This window comes from Trachymyrmex septentrionalis, unplaced genomic scaffold (assembly GCF_001594115.1).
Source record: "Trachymyrmex septentrionalis isolate Tsep2-gDNA-1 unplaced genomic scaffold, Tsep1.0 scaffold80, whole genome shotgun sequence".
Taxonomy (NCBI): domain Eukaryota; kingdom Metazoa; phylum Arthropoda; class Insecta; order Hymenoptera; family Formicidae; genus Trachymyrmex; species Trachymyrmex septentrionalis.
In genome coordinates, this window is record NW_017305988.1 from 2,323,322 (window position 1) to 2,335,210 (window position 11,889).

At 34.1% G+C, this 11,889-nt stretch overlaps 2 protein-coding genes across 2 annotated transcripts; both read left to right on the forward strand.

The window, feature by feature from the left end:
• Positions 1 to 556: 556 nt before the first annotated feature.
• On the forward strand, positions 557 to 3,301 carry LOC108754767 (general transcription factor IIF subunit 1). Its single transcript, XM_018497347.1, has 7 exons — positions 557 to 955; positions 1,106 to 1,152; positions 1,244 to 1,615; positions 1,680 to 1,999; positions 2,121 to 2,407; positions 2,576 to 2,919; positions 3,019 to 3,301. Exons 1-7 carry the CDS (start codon positions 932 to 934, stop codon positions 3,230 to 3,232), a joined length of 1,608 nt encoding a protein of 535 aa, XP_018352849.1. The 5' UTR covers positions 557 to 931; the 3' UTR covers positions 3,233 to 3,301.
• Positions 3,302 to 3,451: 150 nt separating this feature from the next.
• On the forward strand, positions 3,452 to 11,818 carry LOC108754766 (alpha-aminoadipic semialdehyde synthase, mitochondrial). The gene is made up of 10 exons (XM_018497346.1): positions 3,452 to 3,989; positions 4,375 to 4,857; positions 5,524 to 5,749; positions 7,284 to 7,611; positions 8,183 to 8,546; positions 8,922 to 9,244; positions 9,652 to 9,901; positions 9,996 to 10,259; positions 10,352 to 10,733; positions 11,653 to 11,818. The coding sequence occupies exons 1-10, from the start codon at positions 3,894 to 3,896 to the stop codon at positions 11,766 to 11,768; spliced, it is 2,832 nt and encodes a 943-aa protein (XP_018352848.1). The 5' UTR covers positions 3,452 to 3,893; the 3' UTR covers positions 11,769 to 11,818.
• Positions 11,819 to 11,889: the final 71 nt, after the last annotated feature.

Genomic DNA, 11,889 nt, shown 5'->3' on the forward strand with positions numbered 1-11,889 from the left:
TTCAATCTACAATCTTATTCTTCAATGTGTAGTCTATATAATTCCGACTACCGACGAGATACTATTATTAAAGACCGACATCCTTACGGAAGTTTGCATCCTTGTGAATATTAAAGTAATTAAGAGTCAAAAACTGATAATATTGTACTAATTTTATGATATATTAGTTTAGTAGACGTATTTATGCATTTAGAACTCAATAATACTCGATTTTTTTTTAAATTGTGATTTCAGTGTTATCATCAAAGTTTGATTATCAACAGAGATGATAACTGCAGAGACAAAATTGTAAGTTTTCTGCAATATATAGAATATTATAGCTTTACAAGTATGAATATTTATTTATGGAACATTTATGTAATATAAAATCAAATGAATTTAATAATGTATGAGCCAAATATTTATGTTAATAATAGCAAATTTATATCAATTGTCGATAATGTCAACGTTCTTCAATTACCTTGGGACGCTTTGTATACCGCCGGAAATTTACCCAGGGTTGACGGTCTTTAATAGTATTCTCGTCGGTTAAACGTAACTTAACCTCGTAAAGGCTAACTGTGTCGACCTCCTATTTTCGGAGGCGAGAGCCAATAACTTAGAAGAATTCCATAAAGGCGATTTTTTTCTGCGACTAATCTTCATCAGGATTGTCAGGAAGGAAAATGAACCGCGGACAAAACTGGGAGTCTCCTTAATCTTTTTTCCTGGAGAAACAGCTGATTCTTCCTTTTTTGTAGTGCTCTCAACAAATTGGCAGCACTGATTGGCAGTAAATTTGGAACACAGCAATTATTTTATTATTTACGAGCAGATGTTTGTGGATTTTGTTGGAATTAATACTGGGGTTAATTATAGAAATCAGAAATACGTTCGTTTTTAAATCGTAAATGCAGTGTTAAATCATAAAGTTTTTATTAAACATACAATAATGAATTCAAATGCAGTTTCAAAGGTAAGTTCAATAGATAGCTGCAAAACAGTGAAGTAAATTACAGTACTATAATTGTTACTGTTTGGAAGGAAAACGTACATTATTATTTTAGAATAAGATTTATTTCACTTTTAACAATGACGTTATATATATTATTATGCTTCTTTTTAGTCCTCAGTTGCACCATCCGTGCAGGAATTTAGTATTAGAGTACCAAAGTTAGTATTGTTAATATACCTACTTGTGTTTCTACATTCAAATTTACAACTTATTAAAATAATATTTGATTTCTTTTACGGATTCTTTTAGAAATAGCAAGAAGAAGCACAATGTCATGAGATTCAATGCAACACTGAATGTAGATTTTTCAAAATGGTCCCAAGTAAAAATGGAACGGGAGAACAATATGAAAGAGTACAAGGGTATTGAAGAAGAAATGCCAAAGTTTGGTGCTGGATCTGAATTTGGACGTGATGCTAGAGAAGAAGCTAGAAGAAAGAAATATGGTATTACCAGTAGGAAATATAAACCGGAGGATCAACCATGGATTTTAAAATCAGGAGGAAAAACTGGAAAGAAATTCAAAGGTATTCGGGAAGGAGGAATCAGTGAAAATGCTGCATATTATGTCTTTACGCATGCTGCTGATGGTGCTATAGAAGCCTTTCCTTTACATGAATGGTAGGTTTTATATTGTTGATTGCGTATATTTGTTGGTGAATACCAAACGTCAAAACTTTCATAGGTATAACTTTCAACCAATCCAGAGATACAAGTCCCTCAGTGCCGAAGAGGCAGAACAGGAATTCAGTCGTAGGAACAAAGTAATTAATTATTTCTCACTAATGTTACGAAAGAGATTGAGAAATGATGAGGATGGTGGAGATGAAGAGGAGCTAGTAGAAGGTGGTAAAGGCAAGAGACCCGGTAAAAAGGAGAAGGAACTGCAAATATCAGAATTGGACGAATGGATGACTGATGATGATGAATCAGGTAGCGATGAAGATGAGAATAAGAAAGGATCTGAAGATGAGGACGATGGAAAAAAGAAAAAGAAAGACAAAAGTAATAAAAGAAATTATATCTTTAATTATAGATATTTAGTTTCATATAATGAAAATATATATTAATTATGTATTACATGTATGTAGATAAATGTAATATATAATTTAATTAAATGTTCCAGTTGAATTGGAAAAGAAGAAAAAGAAGAAAAATGTCTCAGACGATGAAGCATTTGAGGAAAGTGATGACGGCGATGAGGAAGGGAGAGAATGTGATTATATTTCTGATTCTTCTGTTTCTGAATCAGAATCAGAACCACAGAAGGAAGTTAAGTCTGTGGCAGAAGAAGATGCTTTGAGAAAGTTACTCGTGTCTGACGAAGACGAAGATGAGGAGGAACAGACAGATAAAAAAGATGGAGAAATAGATAAGGATGAAGACGAGGAAGGAAAAGAAAAAGATGATAAAGTAATATAACATTGTTATAGCATTTATTGATAAACAATACCCACGTTGCATCTTCCATTCTTTAAATGATATAAATTATCATTAATCAATGCAGTAGCATTTATCAATGTTACTATGTACATTTATTAATTACTTTGTTTTATATTTCTAACATATTTTGTGTTTTAGGATAAAGACAAACTTGGTAAAGAAATGGACAAGAAGAAAGACAAAAAGAAGAAGAAAAAAATCAAGAAAAAGGATCAGAAAAAATCAGCGTCAGGAAAGGATTCTTCCAGCGATTTCTCTAGCGATTCAGAATCAGATTCTGATACAGCGCTAAAAGAGAAGGATAATAAGAAGCCCAACAGTGCACACAGCTCGAGATCTGCAACACCGACACCTTCAGTATCCAGTGTCTCGGATTCTTTTAAGAGAAAGCAATCTGGTTCTCCAGACTTATCGCAAGCGAAAAAATTAAAACTCGATAATTTCAATCTAGTTCCAGTAACATCATATATACCGGGAACGAGGTACGGCTCTCTTTATCTTTATTTTAAACGATATAAGCGTGCAATAACAATTATACTTTTATTACGATTATTATAATTTTAATATTTTATATTTTTCAGCGAATCGGGAATCACGGAGGATGCAGTGAGGCGATATTTAATGCGCAAGCCTATGACAACAACCGAGTTGCTGCAAAAATTCAAATCCAAGAAGACTGGTCTTACATCCGAGCAACTTGTCAACATTATGACTCAAATATTGAAAAAGATAAATCCCACCAAGCAGACTATCAAGAACAAAATGTATTTATCAATCAAAGCGCAATCCAACTGATTTCAGTGCGCATATGCCGCCTCGAGTTGTTCGAGATTACACATGTTTGTTCAGTTACATAATATCGTTCTCTGTAATATAACTTTACAGGTAGAAATACATATACATTGTACATACATATAATTTTACTGTATCAGAAAATATCTTTCCATTTCAACTTTCCATGATCTCTTTAAGTCGAAGCGAATAGTGTCACGAGTTGATTGATAAGTTTATTGTTTACGATTGTGTGTATTTATTCTTGATGCGCGCGTGATCATCATTATCAAGCCGGCAGCGATAAACACACTCGTGAAGAAAAACAGATTTTTCCGAAAATTTTTTCATAAACTTCTTTCAATGGTACAACCAGTACGGTGATGAGAGGGTCATACGATACCGATAAGAGCTCCGGCTTATCGACGATTTTGTAATGCTTTCTGACTTCTTCATTGACCCAAGCAGTACACGTACATACGTGTGATTAAGTATAGTGCATAGATTTAGCAGTATATTGTTGACGCGACTTAATACATAATTTAAACAGTTTGTGAAAACACAAGCAAGATTCGCATTACTCCAGTCGACGCGATCGTTGCAAATTAGTTTCAACTGGTGAATTGGACTTCTTTCCGGTAACGGTGATCTTTACACAGCCGTCAAATCAACATTGACCAAGGTGATGCGGATGTTAAGATTGATAAAGGCTGGACGTAATTCACGTCATCTGTTGACTACTGCAACTCGTGCTTTCGACCATAACGTCAGATGTATAAGTGTAAGCATTTCGTTACGTTTAAAATAATGCCTTCCGCGTGGCATTTCAGTGACGATCCGTTTAATCAATTGTGCTGACATCGGACATCGCTAATTCTCGAGATAAAGAAATAGACATTAGAGAAAAAAATAAAAAATTCGTCCGAATCAAAAACTGAATTTTTCTTAATTTCCGAAATCGAGCTTTGAATAAAAAAAAATGTCTGTTCTTTTTTTCCCGTTACTTTTAATTTGTATTAAACACCCAATGGTGTTCGAATAAAATAATTTATCTGGAAAATATCAATAAGAAAGACGAAAGACACAGATTTTTTTTAAACGAACTATCGTACTGTAAATAAAATATGCTGATTAGCTGAGCGTTCTTTTGCATCAAATCTTTTTAGAATCTTAAGGGTAAGATAATAGCTATAAGACGGGAAGATCAGTCAGTATGGGAGAGGAGAGCACCGTTAGCCCCGGCGAACGTTCGTCGCCTCGTCAGATCAGGTGTGAAGGTGATTGTGCAATCCAGCAACCGAAGGGCGTATCCTGCCCAAGTCTATCAGGCGGCTGGCGCCTTGCTACAAGAGGATATCAGCTCAGCTTCCGTTATATTTGGCGTCAAGCAAGTACCCGTGGATCAACTGATACCCAATAAGACATACTGCTTTTTCTCGCATACTATCAAGGCTCAGGAGAGTAATATGCCTCTCTTGGACGCGATCCTAGAGAAAAACATACGTCTCCTGGACTACGAAAAGCTCACGGATGCAAATGGCCAGAGGGTGGTGGCTTTCGGCAAATACGCCGGAGTTGCTGGTATGGTGAACATACTCCACGGTTTAGGTCTTAGACTGCTAGCCTTGGGTCACCATACTCCATTCATGGTGCGTTTATACTTTCGAAACAATTATAAATATTTGATTTATGCTGGAGAAGCTTTTCCAATGAACCGAACGTTAACATTTCCATTAAATTCGTTCATTTAAATATTGCATTGAATTGATATAAACATTTATATTAAGTATAACGTGTATAAGTTTCATTTATAAAGATATTAAAATATAATTATTATAATATATTATATAATACAATAATATATTATTATAATATATCATATTTTTATCAGAAGATATTTAAAGAAGATATTTTTTTTAAAACTGTAATAATATATTACAGTTTTACCGCTCAAATTTTATTTATTATTTGTATTTTAGAAGATAACAATACATTTTGCATCCTTTGTGCTCTCGTATTAAGATAAGAAAAGTCACGACTCCCCTCTTTACTTTGTTATGCTGGGAAATAGTAAGCTACGTATGCAAATTTAGAATGACTCATTTTTATTATCTTTGTAAAATTTTATCAAAATTTATTTATTCTGTACCTGCGTTCTCCTTCAGTAGTAGAAAAAAATAACTATAATAATATAAGTGTGTATTATAATAAGCAATTATCAAGATATACATATAAGCGCGAATCAATAAGATCCTTTAAAAAATATGAATATGTGGTATCAATAAATTAATTAATTGTAATAATCGTTTGATTAGCATATCGGACCGGCGCATAATTATCGAGATTCAGCCATGGCACGTCAAGCGATTCGCGGTGCAGGGTACGAAATCGCTCTGGGCGCCATGCCGAAGTCGATCGGCCCGTTGACCTTTGTCTTCACGGGCAGCGGTAATGTTAGCCAGGGTGGCCAGGAGGTCTTCCAAGAGCTGCCTCACGAATACGTGCCGCCCGAAATGTTACGGAAAGTCGCTGAACACGGCGGTATGTTGCAATTCACGAAGTCGTCGTTCGCGTTTCGCAATTTGTGAAACGTTTTACCTAAGTAAAACAAATCTTGATAACGTCAAAATGACGTTAAAATGAAGCACTGATTGAAAAATGATTCAAAAAAATGTTGGAGCTATTTCAATATTATAATAACTTGTGTTCTGCTTGGATTCTTGAATATCGCTTTTAATCATCGAACCTCTCGCAAACATCGTAATCGTCATTTGCGCGGATTTTGATTCGAAAATTATCTCTTTTCGCCCTGCTGCCTCGCGATTTTTAAACAATCTTTAAATTGCAAAATATTACAACGGCTGTAATATTATTATTGCGGTTTAAATTACATTGATATTTTTGAAATAAAATAGTTATATTTAAATATAATTGAAAGACATACTGCAAAATTCGATGAATTCCAGTTTTTGGTAAAAATGTCTTTTAGAGTGAAACTAAAATATCAAATACATTTCGCGGTATAAAAAACAGACAGCTCCAACAGTTTTTGAACAAAATGATCAGCTATACATATTTGAACGGTTTTTGTAAAATTTCGCAGATTATATTTTTGATGAAACAGTTTTTTATTAATATTTATAAAATTTAAAAACCGACTAGTTTTTAAAATCAGATTAGTTTTTAATTATTAAACTTGATTTTTTTTTTATAATTAAACTTTTTGCATATTAAAGTCAGATAGATAGACACAAGAAGAGTTCGGAAAGAATTCTTTTTTTATGAACGACTTATGAAATGAATTCTTATTTTGTCCCATTTCTGTCCTAAAAAGTATTTTTGAAAGAATTCTCAAAAGATTTAATTCACTTTTGTATCATCAGTTATAAACTTTTTTTCAGATTTAAAAAGTATTTTTTTCTTAATCTTTTTCTATTTCTTAATTTTGTATAACAATAAATCATATTTTAATTTTACAAATTAAATATTACTTTTATTAAAGACTAATACATACATATACAAATATGCATATAAATATTATATATTTGTATATATTTTTTAATTAATACTTTTGAAGCTTCCACAGATATTTTCTTCAGAGATGCAAAGGATGGGTATCGTGATTATTTATTGCTAAGGCATTAGCAATAGTTTTTCATTTATTTTGAAAGAAATCTTGAGTTTATTTCGAACAGATTACATTAATTCATTCACACATTAATTCAAACAACTTAAGAAGGTGAATACTTTTTAATAGATCATTTATTGAATTATTGTGCTATCTGGATTTATTTTAATATTTGAGAGAAAGAATATTCTAATGCGATCCAATGCAACAATCAAAAATAAATTTTGTATCTCCCATAATCTTAATAGCTTTGGGGAGGCGTGTCTTAATCCCTGCATCATTTTTGCGTCACTGTGTTTATACTCTTTACTATTTTTTTTAGTGATAAAACTTTTTGCACGAGGCTCATGGAATCTATCATCGTCATATAAAGTAAACAAAAAATACTTATCACAGCAATATATCTTATCAATGCTCGGTATTTGTATTTTCTTCAAATCGTTCCAGATACGACGAAGATATACGGCTGCGAGGTGCGGCGCAGGCATCATCTGGAGAGGAAGGAGGGCGGCGGTTTTGATCCTGAGGAGTACGACCAGCATCCGGAGTTGTACATCTCCACGTTCAGCAAAAAGATAGCACCGTACGCCTCGGTGATTATCAACGGTATATATTGGGCGGTAGATTCGCCGAAGTTGTTGACTATACCGGACGCAAAGTATCTTCTCAGGCCCGCTAATACACCATGGCTGCCGATAAGTGTCGGCGCGCCCGCATTGCCGCACAGGATGCTCGGTATTTGCGACATATCCGCGGATCCGGGTGGCAGCATCGAGTATGTGTACTCGTGTTTATTAGGGATTCGGAGAGCGAATCCGGATATAGATATAAGAGACATAATATTAAGTCATAATGATATTATAGAATCTTATCATGACGTCATTTGTCACTTAAAAATAAACTTATAAGTGACAAATAAGGTCATAATGATGTCCTGTGATATTATCATAAATATTGTACTTTATATATATATATATATATATATATAGATGTTATATTTAGAATGTTAAGAAAAACGTAAAAGGCTTCCGAAGGCTATAAAATTCCATGACGAAGTATTGTATGAGTTAAAATTACCAATTACACATAATTATATAATATAATTTATCATTGTGTTAATTAATAATTGCAGATTCCTCGTATAATTTCTAAAGTAATATGATTATTTATAATTATGTAGTAATAATTTATTATAATATCAAAGCACGGACAAATTGAAACATTTCTTTTCCTAAACGTTTTAAATTAATTAAATAATTATATTACATGGATTGTACTTTTTAATTTATCTTGTTTTCCTTTTAACACAATCGCACTGTTATACAATTATTAATTTTTCATATAAGATTCATGAACGAGTGTACGACAATCGATACACCATTTTGTCTGTACGATGCCGACCGGAACAAGGATACGAAGTCTTTCAAAGGCCCCGGTGTGCTCGTTTGTTCGATCGACAATATGCCCACGCAACTGCCGAAAGAAGCAACGGATTTCTTCGGCAATCTTTTATATCCGTACACTTTGGACATCATACAGTCGGACGCGAAAAAGCCGCTGAACGAACACAACTTCAGTCCTGCCGTGCATGATGCCATTATCGCGTCCAACGGGGAATTGACGCCTAATTTCGAATACATCCAAGACCTCAGACAACTGAATCAACGCAGTAGGCACAAAGCCGACAACAGGGAACAACAGACCAAAACGGTAGAAACGTTCCCTTTCGTGTCCTTATTGTATTTAGTATCTTTCAAATCATTAAATACTCGTAACAATCCGACGTAACGAAAAATTCTGCAATTTAGATTTATTATTTTTTTATATTTGCCAAAGCGTAAAATTTATTTAGCGAGGATAAAATCCTCGCAAAAGAAAGAAAATTGTGGATAAGGATAATTTGAAAATCAACAAATGTGCGTGCATGAGCGTGTATTGATTGTGAAATATAGCAAAAATATTGACGATTTATGTATAACAAATATAATAGTCGGAATCTAATAGTAGATTTAAAGCTATAATGCTAAAATGTACGATATTAACGGAATCAAAATTTTTTGTTTCTCTATGTCAACGTGCCAACAGGTGGTCGTTCTCGGCGCTGGATACGTCTCCGCGCCCTTGGTCGAGTATTTGCACAGGGATAAGAACATAAGGCTGATAGTGGCGTCACAATTGAAGGACGAGGCTGACGCGTTGGCCAATCGATTCCCAGGTGTGGAGCCAGTCTTTTTGAACGTCCTGGATCGTCCTGATACGTTGCACGACGTGATAAAATCGGCGAACGTAGTCGTCTCCCTTTTGCCGTATTCGCTGCACCATGTTATCGCCAAAGCTTGTATAGAAACCAAAAATCATCTGGTAACAGCAAGCTATATGAATAATGACGTCAAGGCATTGCACGAAGAGTAAGTATCAACGAGTTTACTTATCCTAAAATACACCGTCGCGTGTCTCATTCGACATACAACGAATACATTTTAATAAAATCTTATAATTTCTAGAATCAGTGAGTATCATCTATAATGCTTTTGTTGTTTTTTTTTTTGTGATTAGAATCGTGGTGAAAATTAAAAAGTTGTATTTTAATAAAGAACGATCATTTATCGTCACGTCATATAGCAGCAGACATGTTTACTTGAAAGATTAATACCCGTTTCAATGTAATTATAATCTCGGCTCCAATTAACTCTCCATTTTTTCTAGTTCTACGAATTAAAGAAAAAAATATAAAGTAAGCTAAATTGATTAAAGTTAACATTAGAGTAGAAACGTATATAAGTCGAAACTTCGTTGTTTTTTTGGGGGGCGACAGAGCCCAAGAAGCTGGCATCACCGTATTGAATGAAATTGGATTGGATCCGGGCATCGATCACCTTTTGGCAATTGAATGTTTCGATGATGTGAGACAAGCGGGCGGAAAGATAGAGTCCTTTGTCTCGTGGTGCGGCGGTTTGCCCGCACCGGAGTGTTCCTCTAATCCTCTGAGATATAAATTCAGTTGGTCTCCACGAGGCGTACTGTTGAACACCTTGTCGCCAGCGAAATATCTTCACGAGGGTCAGGTGAGCCGTTGAAGTATTTATCTCTAAAAAGAATGATCCACATCCTTTATCAAGATAAATAGGATTTATTTAAAAAATAATTTTCCCTTTGCAGGAAGTGGAGATTGCAGGAGGCGGCGATTTGATGTCTACCGTGCAGGATTTGGACTTTCTCCCAGGCTTCGCCTTAGAAGGCTATCCCAATCGCGACAGTACGACCTACAGGGATTACTATGGTTTGCAAAACGCGAGTACCGTACTGCGGGGTACGCTCAGGTTCAAGGGATTTTCAGATACCATACTGGGCCTGCAATTGCTCGGTTTAATCGACCCTAATCCGCATCCGATTTTACATCCGAACGGGCCAGACATCACCTGGGTGCGTGCTTTCAGTTTTTCACGTATTCGCGGAATATTTCGGAAACAAGAAAAATATTGATCTATCTCGATTACTCATCGTTTAAATTCCAGCGAGTGTTGGCATGTAACTTGCTTGGTCTGGCGAACGACAACATCTTTTACGGGAACCTGAAGCAAAAATTAGCGGAAAGGATGAACTCGTGGGAGCGCGTGAAAGCCATCGAGGAACTAGGTCTTCTGGAAGAGGATCTAGTCTTGAAATTAAACACTCCTCTGGACACGCTTACGCATTACTTATCGAAGAAACTCTCTTTCGAAAAAAACGAGCGCGATCTAGTGATATTGAGGCACAACGTAGGTATACTTTGGCCAGATAACAGAAGAGAATCCAGAGGAATCAACTTGGTGCTTTATGGAGACGCTTCTGGACATTCTGCAATGGCGCGTACCGTCGGTTATCCTGTAGCTATTGCCGTCAAGATGATTCTAGATGGTTCGTAATCCTCTTTTGATATTTTCCATATTACTTGTTCAATTAAGGTAAAATTGTTTTTATTAAAAATTGTCATTCGATTACATTTTCTTATTGTGCAAAATAATTTTCGTACCTCAATCATAAGCCAAGAAAAATATAAATGTCTAGATGACTAAATTATTATATAGAAAATATATAAATATTTCTAATAACGATATACATATAGGATAAATTAAAAAAAGATAGTAGATTCTGAAAAATTTTCGGAAGGCGATATTATTTTTGAAAAAAAGATATTTATCTGAATGACTTACGTAAAATATAAAAAAATAACAGAACTCTTGATATTAAACATATAATTTATGATAAAGTTGATTAATGACAGTAATAATGGCGTGTTATGGGACTTCATACGTAAAAGTTTATATATATATATTTCATACAGTTAATATAATATATTTCATTGAGTTAAAAAATGGATTGCATTCGGCTACTTTTGAGTTTTTCTCAGCAAATGTTCTACGCTCTTAGATTAAGATAGAATCATTACTCCAATGCCATTTCTGATCTTTCACCGTGATTATAAATTCAAGTGAAGACCGAATTAAAAGGAAATGGATAGCCGAAAGTATAAGAATATAAATTCATTTAGAAAAAAAAAAACGTAAAAACCGTAGTCACGTTGGAACACGTCAAGAAATAAAATTATAAAACGAGTCGTACGAAAGTTATTTTTTATCTCAAATATATAAAATATATATGTAAACTTCTGCGTACGAAGTATCATTATCCCATACTCATCTCATTACTCAACTTCATTATAAATGGATTTATATACTAGTTTAATTCATAAATTATAAATCATGTAATATGTATTATAATTGAATATTCAAGTTTGTTCTAATGTTCTTATAATAATTTTCCTAATTTTATTTAGGAGAAATTCAGCAGCGTGGAATGGTGCTGCCTTTCACGCCTGATATATATCGACCTATTCTTAATCGACTGAGAGCTGAAGGCGTACAATCTTTCGAGACTTCTAAATGGCTCTGACTGATTTACCACAAACTACTATAATTTTTTTTTCGACCATATGTACAAACCCCTTGCATTACAAATTATATATACATACATATATATATATATATATATATATATATATATATATATATGT